This window comes from Symphalangus syndactylus, chromosome 11, assembly GCF_028878055.3.
Source record: "Symphalangus syndactylus isolate Jambi chromosome 11, NHGRI_mSymSyn1-v2.1_pri, whole genome shotgun sequence".
Taxonomy (NCBI): Eukaryota; Metazoa; Chordata; class Mammalia; order Primates; family Hylobatidae; genus Symphalangus; species Symphalangus syndactylus.
The window spans coordinates 20,607,975-20,626,820 of record NC_072433.2 but is presented as its reverse complement, the minus strand read 5'-3'; the positions used below and the strand labels follow the sequence as shown (position 1 = coordinate 20,626,820).

Sequence of the window (18,846 nt, the reverse complement as noted above, 5' to 3'; positions counted from 1 at the left end):
ATAATGCATATATGTGCATTATATAGATGTACTGTAATAATTTAATTAATTCTCTTAAAGTAAACATTTAGAGTATTTCCATTTGGCTATGTTATTGAGATGATGAAATGAACATTTTGTCCAAAGTGAGTGCCAGTTGTTTAATTATCTCCTAAGGATAAATTGCTAGGAGGAGGAATTGCTGGGTTAAAATGCATGTCTTCTTTTTTTTCCAAGACGGAACCTCGCACTGTCGCCTGGGCTGGTGTGCATGGGGCGATCTCGGCTCTTTCCAACCTCCGCCTCCCGGGTTCAAGCGATTCTCCTGCCTCAGCCTCCCAAGTAGCTAGGATTACAGGCGCCCGCCACCACGCCTGGCTAATTTTTTGTATTATTAATAGAGACGGGGTTTCACTAAGTTGGTCAGGCTGGTCTCGGATTCCTGACCTCGTGATCCTCTCGCCTCGGCCTCTCAAAGTGTTGGGATTACAGGCGTGAGCCACCGTGCCCGGCCAAAATGCATGTCTCTTTTTAACGTTTGCCTTCTGGGTAGGTGGCTTGGCTCATGCCTGTAATCCCAGCACTTTGGGTGGCCGAGGCCAACGGATCGCTTGAGTCCAGGAGTTCCAAACCAGCCTGGGTAAGATGGGGAGATGCCATCTCTCTAGGAGGATCACGTGAGCCCGGGGAAGTTGAGGCTGCAGTGAGCCGAGATCGAGCCACTGCACACCAGCCTGGGTGAGGGTGAGAACTTGTTTCAGTAAACAAATAAATAGTTTGCCTTCCGTAAGCTTTCTAATAACGTTTTTCTTCCATCCACAGATATAAACCTGTTTCCCCACAGTCTCACCAACAGTGGTCATTACCAAGGTTTTACATATTTGCTAAACCGAGTAAAAAGAAAACTTACTGTTTTCATTTCCATCCTTGTCTAATAATAGTTTAAACGGCTTTGTATATCCTTAGTGGCTATTTGTTTGACTTTTTTGTTTTTTGGGAGGCCTGTTCTACAATTTGCTCATTTTCCTTCTGGGGTTGTTGGCCTTTTTCTTATTGGCTTATTGAGCAACATAATTAATATATATTATGTCATGTATATATAAACAATCTTATCTCGCAGTTCCCTAGTTTGGCTTTTAACCTCCTATTGTCTTTTGAGCTGCAGTTTTAACCCAGTCTGTACAGGAAGTAACATCTGTCCAGAAGCGTCTGAAAGCCTTTGGGGCCAGCAGCCAGTGGGCGGAACCAGCACGTCCTGACAGAGAGATTTGCCCCGTCCCTTCCCTCCCTCCCCCTTCCCCTCCCCTCCCCTCCCCCTCCCTTTCACACACACACACACACACACACACACACACACACACACACACACACACACACACACACACACACACCCTCCCCCCCCCGCCTTGGGGATGCAGCCGAAGAACGCTCCGCCTGCGCGCGCGGCTTCCGTTGCCATAGTGGCCGGGGAGGCTGGCGCCTCCCAGCTTCTGTACTCCGCGAAGCAAAACCTAGGGAGCGGAGGCCTAGGCGAGGCGAGAGTCGCCGGCGTACGTAACGTTGGCGCACAAGACTCCGGCCCCGGCCTACAGGGCGCGTGCGCAGTGGGACTTGAGAGCCCCTGGTCCCTGTCTGCCGGCATTCGGCGGCTGCGGGGCCCGGAGGTGGGACCGGCTTCCCGGTGCCGCGAGGGCGGGTCCGGACAGCCTTGCCCCCAGTCTAGCGCACCATCTCCCTGCCTTGTGGCTGGAGGCGCCGCGGACCCAAAGGGAGGGACCATCCCAGGAAGCAGCCCCGAGAGCGGAAGTGCAGAATGGCTTCCTCGAGGGAGTAAAGTGCAGCCTCGCCAGACAGTGGGGCCCAGGTGGGCGTGGGAGAAGGTAATCCAGGCGTGGGTACGATCCCGGGCCCTCCTTCGACTTCCCAGCGGGTGAGCCAGGAGCTGGGACTGAGTTTCCTCCAGGTCAGGGACCGGGCCTCTGAAGTGGGGTTTGGGACTTACTTCACTAGATGAAATGAGATCTGGGGTGCCTGGCCCAAAGTCAGCCCTGGATACTCACTGGCCTTTGTTTTCACAGTTGCTGGTAGGAGGAGTTGGCGGAAGCACTTGGAACTCCTTTGTAAGTGTCAGTTGAGAGGTAAAAACTGTTGATGAGATCTTGTGGGTTTTGTTTTGGGTTCTTGAATTTTACAAGTATTTCCTTGGGCGGGGGCGACATAACTGCCTACTTGAGTTTGCAATATAAGAATGGTAATAGCGACCCACTTAGCAGAATTATGATGCCACAAAGCTCATAGGAGTGTTTAATGAAAGGCTCACGATTATATACTGGAAAATTTTTCCACACACGCTGTAAGCCACATGCTTTTTCTTTTTTTTTTTTTTTTTAAAGTCATGCATTTAAGTGCTGGAGTGAAGTTGAGGTGCACTATTATGACTCATATTCAGAACCTGAAGAGAGAGATGCCTTTTGTGCTAAGTATGGTATCCACTTATTTATTCAGTAGTACTGAGTGCTTACTGTGTACCAGGCAATGTCCAACTTCTTGGAATGGTCTATGTGTAAACAAAACAAAGATCTCTGCCCTGTGGAGCTTACATTCTAGTTTGGGGAAGACAAATAATAAACAGTAAACAAAAAGAAGCAAGTTATAGGTTGGAAGGACATGAGTACCATGGGAAAAAAATACAGCGAGGTAAGAGGCATGGGGAATGCAAGATGCAATCTTAGGTAGGCTTCACTGAGAAAATGACATTTGAGCAAATATTGGAAGGAGGTGAAGGAGTTAGCTGTGCTGATAGCTGGGGAAAGAGCAGTCCAGGCAGAGGGACCACCAATGCAGAAAGACTTTTGGCTTGGAATGTGCTTGGTGTCTTCAGTGAACAGCAGAAAGGCCTGTTTGGCTGGAGTAGTGAGTAAGGGAGTAGTAATAAAAATTAGGTGGCAACACAGCAAAAGTATAGTCAGAACGGTGGAGTGTCTGTATCACTTAAGTTGTCCTCATGTGAAGGTAATTACCTATTAGCTTAGGTAACATTTCACAGCTTAACTACAGCCATTAATTAGTATGTGAAGTTAATGACTAAAATTAGACTTTTTCCAAAATAGAATATAGATGAGATCTAAACATGGCTGTAGTTTCCAGCAAGTACAATGCGAATTAAGACAGAGGAGCTCGTTGTAAAAAACTTTTATTTGCCCCTATTTAAGATTTTAGTGAATGTGGAAACACCTCAATTTTGTCTTCCTTTAGAAATTTGTCTAAATATAGCTCTACCAGTAAAAAACAAACAAACAAAAAACAGGCATAGTAGCTGACACCTGTAATCCCAGCACCTTGGAAGGCCGAGCTGGAGGGATCGCTTGAGCCTGGGATTTTGAGAACAGCCTGGGCAACAGAGCAAGACCCCATCTCTACAATTTTTTTTTTTTTTTTCAACTAACTGGGTGTAGTGGTGCACGTCTGTAGTCCCAGCTCCTTTGGTGGCTGAGGTGGGAGGATCCTTTGAGCTTGGGAGGAGGTCAAGGCTGCAGGGAGCTACGACCTGTGCCACTGCACTCCAGCCTGGGTAGCAGAGTGAGACCCTGTCTCAAAAAAAAAAAATTTTTTTTTAATCTATACTGTGGCAAACAAATGACTAAGAAGACACCTGTTACTTCAGAGAAATTACAAACTGGTAGAGTAGACTTGCAAATAATTTAAACAAAACAGAAAAGAATGAAAAAAGTGTGCTAAAAGAACAATACAAAGTAGATACTAAAAGAAACATCATCTGAATATTATTGTATGTATTACGGCAGTAGTTCCCTTTGTTTCTCATTTTATCTTTGAACATCTGCTTTTCTGGAGTGATGATTTGATTGTCAATTTTTTCATATTTAACAAATGTAGATTTTTTTGGGAAATCATTTGTAGTACGCATTGTATATGCTAAATAAGTGCAGAATTTATGAACTAAAGCATCTATTGATTAACATTGCACTAACAGGTACCATGTAATACTCACTGCTCTCCCTGCTGGAATTTGTAACTTTTCCAAAACTATGCCATTAAGCCATACTTCTCATATCCATTTTCCTCTTCAGAAGGAAGAGGTTTCTTTGTTTCTGGTTTCTTTGGCAGTGTTGACTGCCAGAGTATGTAGAGTGACTATTTGTAATTTATATATTCAATACGTTTATTTCTTCAGTATAAAATTCTGCTATCCAAGTGTTAAGAAGTTTTAGTGGCTAGAAGAAATAATATTTTATGGTGGAAGTGTGGAGCTGTCTGAACCATATGAAAGCCAGGAATCTGTGGTTTGAGACATACCAGGGTATACTGTTGGTCACTTTCAGCATCAAGCAGAAAAAGGCTAACCCCTCAAGTACAGCACAGTTTATAAGCAGTATGATGATGAACATTAGTTGATGACCTATATAGGTGATTGGTACCACCAAAGTGCCTGGCTTAGAGAATGAAATCTGGACAGAGGATGTATTCAACAATCCTACTAGGGGGGTAAGTGGCTTGTGGCAGGATCAGTACTGGCTTCAGGTGCATGATCCTCTCTCCCTGAAGGAGGTGAGGTATGATGGGAACGAAAAAAAAAAAGCAAAAAGTCACATGTTAGAGCTTGAACAAAGGTCATGTGCAGAGATGAATCTCTAAGGGTGTTGTGTTTGAGGTCATGTAGGTGTTGTCACAGCCATTGGTAGTGAAGAACTTTGGGGAAGAGTTAGATGGGTTACTATGATAATCAGAGCTGTCATTCACTGATGATTATTCTTTGTTATATGCTTTTTATATACTAGTATGTTTTATCTTCTTAAAAAATGATACGCTTTTTTTTTTTTTAATGAGAAGAAACCAAATCCAAGAGATGGAATTTGCCCGAGGCTGCTTATTAAGCCATAATTAGCAGAGCTGGAATTTGAACCCAGGTCTTGGATATCAAAGCCTTTTTCATTATTCCAAATTACTTGGTTAAATAACAGATTATGCTGACTTTAGCCTTCCCATTTTATGGAGTTTGTCATGAGTGTGATCATATTTGCTGCTCATGAGATTTCACTCACTAATAAATTTGATTCATTTAATTATGTGTTTTCTCTTCCTAGATTTTAATTTGATTTGAAAATGAGTAAGTGCAGAAAGACACTAGTTCAGCAGCTAACAAGTCCCGCGTCATTCAGCCCAGATATTCTTGCTGACATTTTTGAACTCTTTGCCAAGAACTTTTCTTATGGCAAGCCACTTAATAATGAGTGGCAGTTACCAGATCCCAGTGAGATTTTCACCTGTGACCACACTGAATTTAATGCATTTCTTGAGTTGAAGAACTCCCTAAATGAAGTAAAAAACCTACTGAGTGATAAGAAACTGGATGAGTGGCATGAGCACACTGCTTTCACTAATAAAGCAGGGAAAATCATTTCTCATGTTAGAAAATCTGTGAATGCTGAACTTTGTACTCAAGCATGGTGTAAGTTCCATGAGATTTTGTGTAGCTTTCCACTTATTCCACAGGAAGCTTTTCAGAATGGAAAACTGAATTCTCTACACCTTTGTGAAGCTCCAGGAGCTTTTATAGCTAGTCTCAACCACTACTTAAAATCCCATCGGTTTCCTTGTCATTGGAGTTGGGTAGCAAATACTCTGAATCCATACCATGAAGCAAATGACGACCTCATGATGATTATGGATGACCGGCTTATTGCAAATACCTTGCATTGGTGGTACTTTGGTCCAGATAACACTGGTGATATCATGACCCTGAAATTCTTGACTGGACTTCAGAATTTCATAAGCAGCATGGCTACTGTTCACTTGGTCACTGCAGATGGGAGTTTTGATTGCCAAGGAAACCCAGGTGAACAAGAAGCTTTAGTTTCTTCTTTGCATTACTGTGAAGTTGTCACTGCTCTGACCACTCTCGGAAACGGTGGCTCTTTTGTTCTAAAGATGTTTACTATGTTTGAACATTGTTCCATAAACTTGATGTACCTGCTAAACTGTTGCTTTGACCAAGTCCATGTTTTCAAACCTGCTACTAGCAAGGCAGGAAACTCCGAAGTCTATGTGGTTTGCCTCCACTATAAGGGGAGAGAGGCCATCCATCCTCTGTTATCTAAGATGACCTTGAATTTTGGGACTGAAATGAAAAGGAAAGCCCTCTTTCCCTATCATGTGATTCCTGATTCTTTTCTTAAGAGACATGAAGAATGTTGTGTGTTCTTTCATAAATATCAGCTAGAGACTATTTCTGAAAACATTCGTCTGTTTGAGTGCATGGGAAAGGCGGAACAAGAAAAGCTGAATAATTTAAGGGATTGTGCTGTACAATATTTTATGCAAAAATTTCAACTGAAGCATCTTTCCAGAAATAATTGGCTAGTAAAGAAATCTAGTATTGGTTGTAGTACAAATACAAAATGGTTTGGGCAGAGGAACAAATATTTTAAAACTTATAATGAAAGGAAGATGCTAGAAGCCCTTTCATGGAAAGATAAAGTAGCCAAAGGATACTTTAATAGTTGGGCTGAAGAACATGGTGTATATCATCCTGGGCAAAGTTCTATTTTAGAAGGAACAGCTTCCAATCTTGAGTGTCACTTATGGCATATTTTGGAGGGAAAGAAACTGCCAAAGGTAAAGTGTTCTCCTTTTTGCAATGGTGAAATTTTAAAAACTCTCAATGAAGCAATTGAAAAGTCATTAGGAGGAGCTTTTAATTTGGATTCCAAGTTTAGGCCAAAACAGCAGTATTCTTGTTCTTGTCATGTTTTTTCTGAAGAACTGATATTTTCCGAATTGTGTAGCCTTACTGAGTGCCTTCAGGATGAGCAGGTTGTAGAACCCAGCAATCAAATAAAGTGCCTGCTGGTGGGCTTTTCGACTCCCCATAATATCAAAATGCATATACCATTGGAAGTTCGACTCCTAGAATCAGCTGAACTCACAACTTTTAGCTGTTCATTGCTTCATGATGGAGATCCAACTTACCAGCATTTATTTTTGGACTGCCTTCTACATTCATTGCGGGAGCTTCATACAGGAGATGTTATGATTTTGCCTGTACTTTCTTGTTTCACAAGATTTATGGCTGGTTTGATCTTTGTACTCCACAGTTGTTTTAGATTCATCACTTTTTTTTGTCCCACATCCTCTGATCCCCTGAGGACCTGCGCAGTCCTGCTATGTGTTGGTTATCAGGACCTTCCAAACCCAGTTTTCCAATATTTGCAGAGTGTGAATGAATTGTTGAGCACTTTGCTTAACTCTGACTCACCCCAGCAGGTTTTACAGTTTATGCCAATGGAGGTACTCCTTAAGGGGGCCCTGCTTGATTTTTTGTGGGATTTGAATGCTGCCATTGCTAAAAGGCATTTGCATTTCATTATTCAAAGAGAGAGAGAAGAAATTATCAACAGCCTTCAGTTACAAAACTGAACATGTTCTTTCTGAGATTCAACTTTATGACTTCTTATAATTTGCCCAGTATTTGCATCCTATTGCTCTATTAATTTAAAAACTTTTTATTTTGGGGAACGGCCAACATTTGCATCATTCAAAGTCTCATTAATTCTAGAGAACTGTCCATTCTGATCTCTAGGGTATATACACCCACAGGCATAGAGCTCTTCCACGTGGTGGAATCTATGCAATGATAGATATTCATACTCTAAGTATTAGGTGTGTGTATGTGTATGGGTGGCCACAGCCATGCTTACATATGCCGTTTAGTTGGTCTGTCTTAATCTGCTTAAGATTTGCATCTGTGTACCTTTGTTCAGATTAATTTTTTTTTCCAGCCGATTTCCTCTTAGTGGCTAATGCTGTTAGTGAATTTTCCAACTAATGTCCTCTCATTGGTTGATGTTGTTAATGAATGATAGAGGTAATTGAGGAAAGGAAATGAGTGAATCACCGTTCAGCAACACTGATTTCCGTTAACACATCAGTTATGAATTTCAGGGAATTCATCTCGCCAGATTCTTGATAACATGCCATTCATTGCCCTTAGGTGATTGAGCCTATTTTCTTATATGGCTCAAATAAAACTAGTATGCCGCTGTATGAATCTTTTACTGACCACACCATCCAACTAAAAAAAGATAACAGGACAGCTTTAAACCAAAGATCATGTTTAGAACAATGAAAAATTATTTGTTGTATCTAATACGCGCCTGTATCATGAAAAGCATTTAGCAATGATGTAATAATTTTTAACTTCCAGGAAATAATCTGTGAATGGAAAGATTTTTTAAGATTTTGAGATAGTGTTTAGTCTCATGTTGGGAACACATGAATGTGATGAACATAGTGAATACTAAAGAAAACTCTTCAGACTTTCCGAATGATGGTTCAGAATTTAAAATTTTTGATCTTTTCTAATTTCTTTTTTCAGTATGAAAATAGCACTTTACCAAAAGATTAGCCATGAAATGGTTATTTTGCCAGTTGCATTTGATTTCTTTTGTATTTGCGATGTAATGAGTTCTTTTATTTCTTCTGTATTTGCAGGTAATGAGTTTTTGTGTCAAACTGTGTTAAGCAATTTTTCATTATCTTGAAGTTCCACAAAGTGGAGAATATTTATATTCTCACGTGCATTTTAGGCACTTTTGTTATGTGAAAATAGATGTATTTTCTGATGCATTTGGTTAATAAATACTAATCTGAAAATTTTCATGTTCTTTGCTATTTTGAATTCCATTATAGATTCATGAATAAAGTCATTACTAGAGAGATTTTGTGTTCATCTTTTTTAAAGGGAATTATGGGAGAAGTTAAAAATGTAAGTTGGAAACACATTTTTTAAAGGGAGTTTTGAATGATAGTTAATGTTCTTTCATTTTCTCTGACTTGCATTCATTAAAATTTAGTCCTTAATATTGTAATATTTATGGAAGATCTACTTCAGGAAAGAAATTGAATACTTAAGGGGGATTGGGAGAGGAGTGTGTGGAGGCCTGGAAGTAGATTTTTGAAAGAAATCTAATTTCCTACTGGTGACTCTATGGAAGCAATTCCAGTTGTATGATGATGGAAGTCTGATAGAAGGTTGATTACCAGGACGAAAAAAAAAAACACTTGGAAAACCATTTTGCACTTAATAGTCTTTATACCTTGCTAAGTGGGATTCAATATACTAATAATGCAGCTTATTTTTTACTTATTTTAACTATTTGATAAGAATGAAGTTGAAAGCATGGGTCCAGATTCTAGCATTACTACTGTCTTTAAGCCCTTCAAATAAATATCGAATGCTTAGTGTTTTGTTGACACTAATCTGTACTGGAATATATAACACTGGAGTATTCTCAAATGTATTTTGCTTTTTTAACATGGCTTTTGGAATCAATTGCTCATCTGATTCATTGGATTCAAATTGCTTTAGAGGTAAGACATGACTTGAAGGTTCAGATTGAACTGGATGTATTAATAGATGACAGGTACTAATGATTTATATGAATTTCTCTTTAAGAGGAGAGGAAAAATGCTATTCAGAAGATGAATGGAAAAATAGAAGAGGACAGAAAGAGATGGGAGTTTTACCAAGGTAGACTGTTCTTAAAAACTTTTTTCCACAGGTTTTGAGATTTTAAATTTGTAACGTCTATTAAAAAACATCAAATTAAGTTTCCTTTGTAATCTGTTTAATTTGAACAAAACATATACCTAATGTAAGTATTATACTCTTAAAATGATGACAAATTATTATATCAAGATGGGACAGATATGCAAGACCTGGCTGCAAATTTGTTTACTACATAGTTAACACTGAAAAGAGAGACTCAATTATTTTATAATAGGCTTCCCACACCTTAAAAAAAAAAAACTGGATAAAACATTTCAGGCTGATCTTAGGAGCAGAACTCAATATAAAACAAATTTCAATATTGAAACAAAATACAAATATTTCAAATTCAGTATTGAAATGGAAAATTAATTTCCATTTCAATGGTAAGCATTTTTTAGGGTTGGCCTAATGGGCCAAGTAGCAAGTAAACTCAAAGCTTGATACTACGTATGGTAACTCATAGTATGTAGGTATGTTTTAGGACATGTAATTAAAAGAATAATCCTCAATAGATGTATAATGTGTTATTATTTTGAGCCTCTAATGCATTTTTCAGTTTATATAATATTGCAGGCCTTGAATAATGAGTTCTCCCCTGCCCCCTTATTCTCTTATTGTCTGTTTAATACTTGCTTTTTCTTTGTTGGCCAAAACAGAAATGCAAATAAGTTATTTTTGATAACTATAAGTTTATAGTGGAATGATTTGGGAGGAGGTGAAGCTTCTTTATGACCACAGATACATGAAAGTGCATTATTAGTGAAAAGATTTAAAAATTATCTGTCATTAGCATAGTTAGCATTTAATTTCACTCAACCCAGCCTGTGGGTGATAGCGTGACTGAGCGGTCTAATTTCACTCAACTGAAAATTTTAGTCCAATCTGCTTGTTTCACATGTAGGTTGTGTACTCATTTACAAATTGTATCCATGATAATATTTCTCTGAATTTTTTGAGATCTTGATCTTTGTGTCTTTTCAGAGCATATCAACTAGGTGTGATCATTCTGTGTTCACACCAAGTGCAGCACATCAGTTTAGCTTGTTATGGGACATGTAGTATTAATATTGTGGCCATATTTTAATTTATGGCTTGGATTGTTGTGATTTAAGGAAAACGTTTGTAAAGATTTTTCTTTAAACTATTTGTGTTCATTACCTTGAAATATTCTACTGATCTTTGCTGATAAACATTTTATGTGTTTCTGCATTTTTTTGCTATTTAAGATTGTGCTTTAACACCAAATTATTTTACTGGGCAAGACAGATGTGTTTTTTCTATCTACTTTTGAGAGTTTCTATTTTGTTTCCATTGAAGCCCAGGATTGAAATATCTGTATCTATAATAGAATAGCTGGGAGAATTGAAAACAAGCAGAAATATTTTTGAGTGGATTTCTTTTTAGTAGGGTAAACAATATCCCTGCAACTATAGTAATGTAAATCTTTGTGGAGCTATTGCACTTACTGCTTGCATCATTCAGATTCAGCATTACTTTGAGTGATCTTACGTTGTTATGTCTTTTTTCATTTTCTTTTTTTTAGGATTATAAATTCATCAAGCACATGTGCTTATTGTGAGTAAGTATATGACATGTACTTATTTTGTATGCTATATTATCAATATAGGTTTCTACAGAATGCTATTTGATTTTGTTTTTATTATAGAAAACCTTCAAAGACACACAAAATTAAAATGATATAACAACCCCCACCCTCACCCCATGTACCTGCACCCAGGTTTCGTAACTATCGGCATTTTACTGAACTTGTTTTATCCTCCACTTTTTTTCTTGGAGTATTTTAAATTCATGAAATACATACCTCTAAATACATACAGACATACAAATACATATCTTTCACAGATAAGCAATTTACCACACCTAACAATATCACCCAATACCCAATCCGTGTTTAATGCCCATTTTCAGTATCACCCAATACCTTATTTTCCAGGTTGTCTCAGAAATACCTTTTTATCGTTGTTGTTGTTGTTTTTTTTCCTTTCAGATAAGGAGCCAAATAAGGCTTCTTCTGTTTATTTGATGTCTCTGAGGTTTCTCTTAATCGATTTAGTCCCTGTCCCCGAGCCCAGCCCCAAAATTTTGTTTGCCATGCCATTTAAACAGCTGAAGAACTGGTTATTTGTCCTGTAACCTTTTTTATAATCTGAATTTGGCTGATTAGTTATTTGTGATTACTTTTTAATTGCATTTCTATGCCACAGGTTCCCCATAGATTGGTAGGTAGATCTGCAGAATTGATTGCTTTTGGCAAGAATAGTTCATGAGGGTGGTGTGTACTTTCTTTTCATCACTTCACAAGCACAAAATGGCTAGCTGCCTCCCTCAGTGATATTAAGGTTAATCAGTTTAGATATTGTCAACCTGATCCATCAATTAAATTTTCTATCTTTCACTTAATAGGTTTAGCATCCACTGAATATTGATACTAGCTCTATTTATTAAGGGTTGCAAGCGGTGTTTTCCTAACCATGTTCCTTCTGTATTAACTGAACTTTAATGAAGATAAATTCATCAACTATTTTTTTTCTGAAATAGTTTAGGAAAAGCTGGACAAATGTTTAATTTCTTTAACCTTTACCAATTTTCAGAAAGATAAGTTTGTATCTTAGCAACCTTGAAAGGTGACCGATGAGATTTCTTTGTTGTGGTTGTGGTTTTTAAACTCTAGGAACTCATGGTTGGTTGTATACTGGATATATTTTAATCAATTATGACTATTCTTGATGTTCAAATTACTCAAATTTGGCTTGGGTGGGTAGGGGAAGGGCTCCTTCATGTTGATGCCTATGTCATTTTTTAAAATGTAATTCAACAGTCTGATAGCTTTCACACATTCTGGCATAATATGCACCTGTTTCATTGTGTATATTTTCTTCCCAGAGCTGACATCCCCCTGATTTTAGTGGCTATAGTGCAGTGGATTTCAAAATGTTGGGCCTCAAAATTTAGTCTCTCAATAATTATCAAGGAACCCAAAGAGGTTTTGTTTGAGAGTTATATCTATTGATATAATTCATGTCAGATTAATAACTGAGACAAATTTTATTAATGTTAATATAACAATGATAAAACTATTGCATGTAATAATTTTTTATGAAAAATATCTTTCAAAACAAAATGTAGTGAGAAATGTGATATTGTTTACATTCTTGCAAATCATTTTTATATATACTAGGAGACAGCTGGATTCTCATCTGATTCTACATTCAATCTGTCAGAATACATTGTTTTGGTTGAAATATTTAAGAAAATATGGCCTCATATAGATATGAAGTTGGGAAAGGGAGGAGTATTTTAATAACCTTTAAGGTAATTATGGATTTTTTTTGATGTTACATCAAAATTTGGCAGGTAATAGTTTCTTAAACATTGGTTGCAATGAAGAATCAAGCTATATTATGAATTTTTTCAACTCTTACACTAAAATCCATTGATCTGTCTTGCACTTTGAATGGATCATTTACCCGTATGTGGTTTTTTTAACACCATGAATTTGTCATTTGAAAAATATTGGTTCACTGAGTTATGCAGATCATGCAAATGTTGATGCATTTGATTATACATTATGCAAAAAATTACATTTTAAAACATCACCACTGATCTCATCAAACAAATCTAAGTATTGGGAAGCTGTCAAGCTCAGAGTGATGGACACATGTTTTATAAAATTCTAATTTTTCCTTGAATGCTCAAATTTTATCATGTCAAAAAATACAGTTGTTTTCCTTGAAGTGTTGCTCACTTTATTCATTTTTGAGAAAATATCTGCCAAATATTCAAGTCTCAATAACTATAGTTTGCCAGTTTTTCTTTCCAGTAAAAATGATGTTTCATGAAAAATGCACCATTTGACTCTGCAACTCAATTACACAAATGCTTTTCCTGGAGGCACTCTTTCTACTTTGGGGTGCAGCAAGAGCTTTATGTGTACACAACTTCCCATTTCTTCACCAATATTATTAAAGTCATGTACTCTTAAGAGCAAGACTTAATACAATTAATATTTTTTGCTACTTCATCAAGGACATTCTTAAGTAAAAATGGCTTCCTCTGACCCCCATTATGAGCATGTATGATGAAGACTAAAATGCCTACCAGTATAGTTTGGTGCCCTGCCTTGATTTGTGCTAGGGCAACAGGAGTTTTGCTCACCACTGCTTTGCACCATCAGTGCAACTATTGACATTGTGAAAAGGGGAAATGATGCATAATGTCTTGGTTTTGATGCAGGCAAACCCAGAAATTGGGGATCAGCCCAGGAAGGTTCTTGGTTTCACGCAGGAAATAATTCATGCGTGAACCAACAGAGCAAAGCCAAAGCAAGTTTATTCGAACAACAGACAGCAGCAGCAGCCCTGTGGATTGCTGGCTAGCAGTATATATGGCTATTCCTTGACTATATGCTATGGAAGGGGTAGGTTATTCATGACTTTTCTGGAAAAGAGCTGGGGAGTTCCTGGAACCAAGGATTCCTCCCCTTTTAAACCATATAAGGTAACTTCTAGGGGTTGCCATGGCATTTGTAAACTGTCAAGCCACTGGTGGGAGTGTCTTTTAGCATGGAAATGCATTATAATTAGCATATAATGAGCAATGAGGGCAACTAGAGGTTGCTCTAGTCACCATCTTGGTTTTCGCTGGTTTCTTTGCTGAGTCAGGTGCTGGGAACACAAGTCCTGCTGATCTCCTGTCTTAGTTTTACCATGAAAATAGTTTTGATCTCACAGACCCTTGAAAAGGTCCATGGGCCACACATTTAGAACTGTTACTCTAGTGTTTCCCCATTAGGTGCTGATTTTTTAGTTTACTATTTTTATTAAGGAGGTTTTCCTAGTTTTGGGGGTTTTTAAAAAACATAAATGTTTGTTTAAATGTTTCCATTTTTTAAATCAGTGGATATGAACATATTCTCTTTAATTCTATTAATATAATTAATTGTTTTAATTACATTATTTCTTTGATTGCCTTGTTTAGGGACTGCTGTTAATGTATGTTGTATATTAGCACCTGTCTTCTGTATCTATTACTTTCTCAAATTATTTTTTATCTTTTTATTTTTGTTTGATTTTTAATTTCCTTTTTCTATTTCTATTACTGTTGTCCATTATGTATGTTGCTCTTATGTTTAACGTTCATATGTGAAGTAATTGGTTTATTCTTATTTCCTTACTGATAAAAGAAAAACTTCAGCTGAATTAAATTTAAAGGTGTTTAATTCAGCAATAGACAATTTGTGAATTGGGCAGCCTCCTGAGCCAGAGTAGGCTCAGAGACTCCAATGCAGCCATGTGGTGGAAGAAAATTTATAGACAGAAAAAGGAAAGTGATATACAGAAAACGGAAGTGAGGTACAGAGACAGCTGGATTGGTTACAGATTGGCGTTTACCTTATTTGAACAGGTTTCAAACAGTTGGCTACATTTGATTGGCCAAAACTCGGTGACGGGCACAAGCATAAGCTATGATCTGTTTATACCTCCACTTATTATAGTTCATGATGTACAGAGAAACCTTTAGGCCGAACTTAAAATATGTAAGGTTGCAGCTTGAGGCTAAACTTGATTTAACATTACTGAGCTCTATTTTTTTTTATCTTCCTGCTGACTAATCATGTAAACTGTATTTTTCTATTTTAATTTATGTTGTTCTTTTAGAGCTTCTGTTTTCTTCTTTAATATCACTTAAATCCATCTTGTGACTTTTTTTAGTGTGTTTTCTTTGGGGTATGTTTCTCCTATCATTTTCTGCCTTTTCCTTGCAATATCACTATATATATGTTTAATTACAGTCATTTTCTATGGCTCTTGTTTAAATGAGATGCATTTTCCTGAACTTTTAGGAACTTTTAGGTTCCTGTGTGATAGTGGAAGTGGACCAAAATAGATAGCTTTCCTAGCACAATATTTTCAGGGCTTTCTCCTTTAGTGTTACTTTAAAAGATTTTAAAATATGCCCTCTGTGTGTAGCCACCTTTATAGTGCTTTTTAAGCTATGTCTTCCCTGGTTCCCTCCTTCACCAGTATCTGAATCTTCTCTTTTCTTTTACCTCATCTATGTCTGGCTTCTTTCACTCATTATGTTTGTGAAATTAATTTATGTTGTTTCATGTATAGGATTCCATTATATAAATATGTTACAACTTATTCTACTATTGCCTGATACTTGGGATATTTTCAGTTTGGGTTGCTATAAACATTCTTCTATATACCATTTGATGCTCATATGAATGCATTTCTGTTGGATTTTGGACTAATTATCTGGGGCTGCTATAACAAAGTACCACAAACTAAGTGACTTAAACAACAGAAATTTATTATCTCACAGTTCTGGTAGCCAGAACTCCAAGATGAAGATGTTAGCCAGACCTGTCCTCACTCTGAAGGCACTAGGGAAGGATCTTTTCCAGGCTTCTCTCCTAGCTTCTGGGAATGCTTTGCCTTGCAGTTTTCACAGGGAATTTTCCCTATGTGAGCGCTTCTGGGTTCAAATTCCCCCTTTTTTGTAAGGACACCAGCTATCTACATTTGCAACAACTCTATTTCCAAATAAGGTCACATTCTGTGGTACTGGGGTTAGCAGTTCAACATATGAATTTTTGGCAGACACAATTTAGACCATGACAGCTATATACCTAGAAGTGGAATTGCTAAACTATCAAGTGGCTAGTAGATACTACCAACAGTTTTCCACAGTAGTATACTAATCTACACTCCTGGTAGTCATGTGTCAGACTTCCAACAGGGTATAGTAATTTTTGGCAACTTACTTAGTTCAGTATAATTTCAAAATGAACAGAAGAATTGCAAGAATAGGACAAGGAACTCCCACATGTCCACTATCAAGATTCATCAGTTGTTTACGTTTTTCCCTATTTGATTTATCATTCTGTGGGTGCATATAATTTTATTATCTTATCCGTTCGAGAGTAACTTGGAGACATTTTGCCCCCTTAAATACCTAGGTATACATTTTCTAAAAACAAGGATATTCTCTTATATAACCACCGTATAATGATGAAAGTCAGACTATTTAACATTGATGTAGTACTATTATCTAATCCATAGTCCATATTCAAATTTCAGTAAGTGTCTAATTAATGTTCTTTATAGCTCCTCTGCCCCTCTGTCCCTAGTCCAGATCTGATCCATGGTCATTCATTGTATTGGTTTTTATGTCTGTTTAGTCTGTTTGAATCTGGAAGAATTTCTCAGCCATTCTTTGTCTTCTTGGCCTTGGAATTTTCAAAGTGTTTAGGTCAGTTATTTTATACATTGGCCCTCAATATGCATTTGCTTTATGTTTCCTCATATTTTGATTCAAGTTATAGATTTTTGGCAAAACCCCATAAAACTGATAGTATTTCCTTTTCAGTGCATCATGTCAGGAGGCACAGGATGTTGGTTTTTTCCCAATGTTAGTAATGTTAACTTTGATCACTTGGTTAAGATGTTGTCTGACAGGTTTCTCCATGATGTTACTAGCCTTGAGTTTACTGATTCTTTTTTCTGCCATCTTCAATCTGTTAATTCCATCTAGAAAATTTTTCATCTCAGGTGTTTTAGTTTTCAGTTCTGTGACTCCCATTTGATTCTCTTTTATAGTTTCTATTTTTCTGCTGATATTCTCCATATGTTCATTTTGTATGATCATATTTTTAAGTCTTTTAACCTACATATAATAGTGACTTTAAATTTCTTTTCTACTAATTCTAGCAACTGGGTCCTCTTAGGGTCAGATTTTATTGACTGGGTTTTCTCTTAACTGTGGATTACAATGTACTGTTCCCTCACATGTCTAGTAATTGTTTTGGCCACCAGACATTGTGGATGATATGTTGTGATAATTTCTGAATCTCTTGTATTACACTGAAGAGTGTGGATTTTTGTTCTAATGGGCAGTTAACTTGGCTGGCTCAAATTCCAGACTACTCCCATGTTTTGGGCAGCCCCTGAAAGTTCTGCTTAGTTTTTTCAGCCTTTCCAGCTGTTGACATTTGCTGGCAGCCTCATAGTCTTCTCTGTGTATTTGTAGTTCAAAGGTTGGTCAAAGATTGGGTAGAAAGTATAGAGAGATTTTAGAACTCCTATTTCTTTGACCTCCTTCTTATTGGGATTCCCCCCTTTTCAGCTACTATTGGAGACCTCAAATCTATTATCTGACTCAGTAAGCCAGTAGGATTATAGATTTCTGCTTGCATTTTAGCCTCCCCATGGGGAACAGACTAGAGAGTACCCTTAAACAAAAAGCCTTTAAAATACAAATATTCCTCTGTCTTAGTTACCTTAGTTTAGAGGTCAACTCCCCTCTAGTTTCTGCCACCTTTTGGTCTGTCTCTCTCCAGTGCCTTCAAATAACTGTTTTCAAAAAAACATTTCTTTCAGAGTTATAATTATTATCTGCTAGAGAGAGTTAAACCTATACAAGCTACCCCACTATAAATGCAGAGGTATTTTAGAACAGTATTTGTTTTTAGCTTCTCTATACTTAAATTTAATTACAGTAATGAAAGTGGTTTTATTAATATAGTTCACACCTGGCCTAATAGTCACTAATTAGTCACAAAGAAACCTGTGGTATTTGAACATAGTTACTAATGCCTGAGCACGTCAGTTTTAAGAATATACATATTTCTGCTAATGTTGATTAAATCTCTTATGAAAATTGAGGTGGTACAGAAAACTTGGAGTTCATTTCAGGCTAAATAGGTCTCTGTGTGAAATAGCTGTATTATTGTATTTCTGGTTCCTATATCAATTAGCAGAATAAGGGGCAAGTAATTAATGCTTTTTAATTTCCAAGGTTCCATTAACTAGACTTCCAGAGTTACACTGTACTTTGCTTACTTAAATATTATTTCTGCCCTTGTGCTATTGAAATGGCAGATAATGTTAAAGACTTTTTTTTTTCTGTAAACTCGGCAATTAAGGGGGTGAATTTTGGAGACTCTGATAGTTAGCAGAGGAATTTTAACTAGGATTTCAAAGACCAGGAATACAATAGTATACAGGTAAGTTTTCTAATCTTTGTATTTTGTTTAAAATTGCTCTGACTCACAAAGAGTTCCCAATTATGTCATGTGTAACATGTATTCAAGAGTGTATAATTCAAGATACGCAGGTTTCTTTTTTTCCTCCAACTTTATTTTTTGAAAAATTTGAAACCTACAGAAAACATGCAAGAATTGTACAATGACTGTCTTATATCCTCCATCTGGATTTATCAGTTTTCAATATTTGGAATTTATTGGTCAATTAGTTTTTACATAAGGATAGAGG

At 37.2% G+C, this 18,846-nt stretch overlaps 2 protein-coding genes across 12 annotated transcripts in view; both read left to right on the top strand.

Annotated features, from left to right (window-relative positions):
- Positions 1 to 1,508: 1,508 nt before the first annotated feature.
- Positions 1,509 to 8,714, top strand: CMTR2 (cap methyltransferase 2). 4 transcript variants are annotated; one of them, XM_063611596.1, is made up of 3 exons: positions 1,509 to 1,529; positions 2,058 to 2,099; positions 5,082 to 8,714. In XM_063611596.1, exon 3 carries the CDS (start codon positions 5,101 to 5,103, stop codon positions 7,411 to 7,413), a length of 2,313 nt encoding a protein of 770 aa, XP_063467666.1. In that variant the 5' UTR covers positions 1,509 to 1,529; positions 2,058 to 2,099; positions 5,082 to 5,100; the 3' UTR covers positions 7,414 to 8,714. The 4 variants fall into 4 exon arrangements, with proteins under 4 accessions (XP_063467666.1, XP_055154593.1, XP_055154590.1 ...); XM_055298618.2 differs by lacking the exon at positions 1,509 to 1,529 and adding an exon at positions 1,749 to 1,843; XM_055298615.2 differs by lacking the exon at positions 1,509 to 1,529 and adding an exon at positions 1,775 to 1,859.
- HYDIN (HYDIN axonemal central pair apparatus protein) overlaps positions 2,100 to 18,846 on the top strand; it is a 491,920-nt gene continuing 475,173 nt past the window's right edge. For all 8 annotated transcript variants that reach the window (XM_055298612.2, XM_063611543.1, XM_055298611.2 and 5 more), the window contains exons 1-2: positions 2,100 to 2,117; positions 11,091 to 11,122. In XM_055298612.2, the coding sequence (XP_055154587.2) occupies positions 11,112 to 11,122 (11 nt within the window). In that variant the 5' untranslated portion in view covers positions 2,100 to 2,117; positions 11,091 to 11,111. The remainder of the gene's footprint in view (positions 2,118 to 11,090; positions 11,123 to 18,846) is intronic.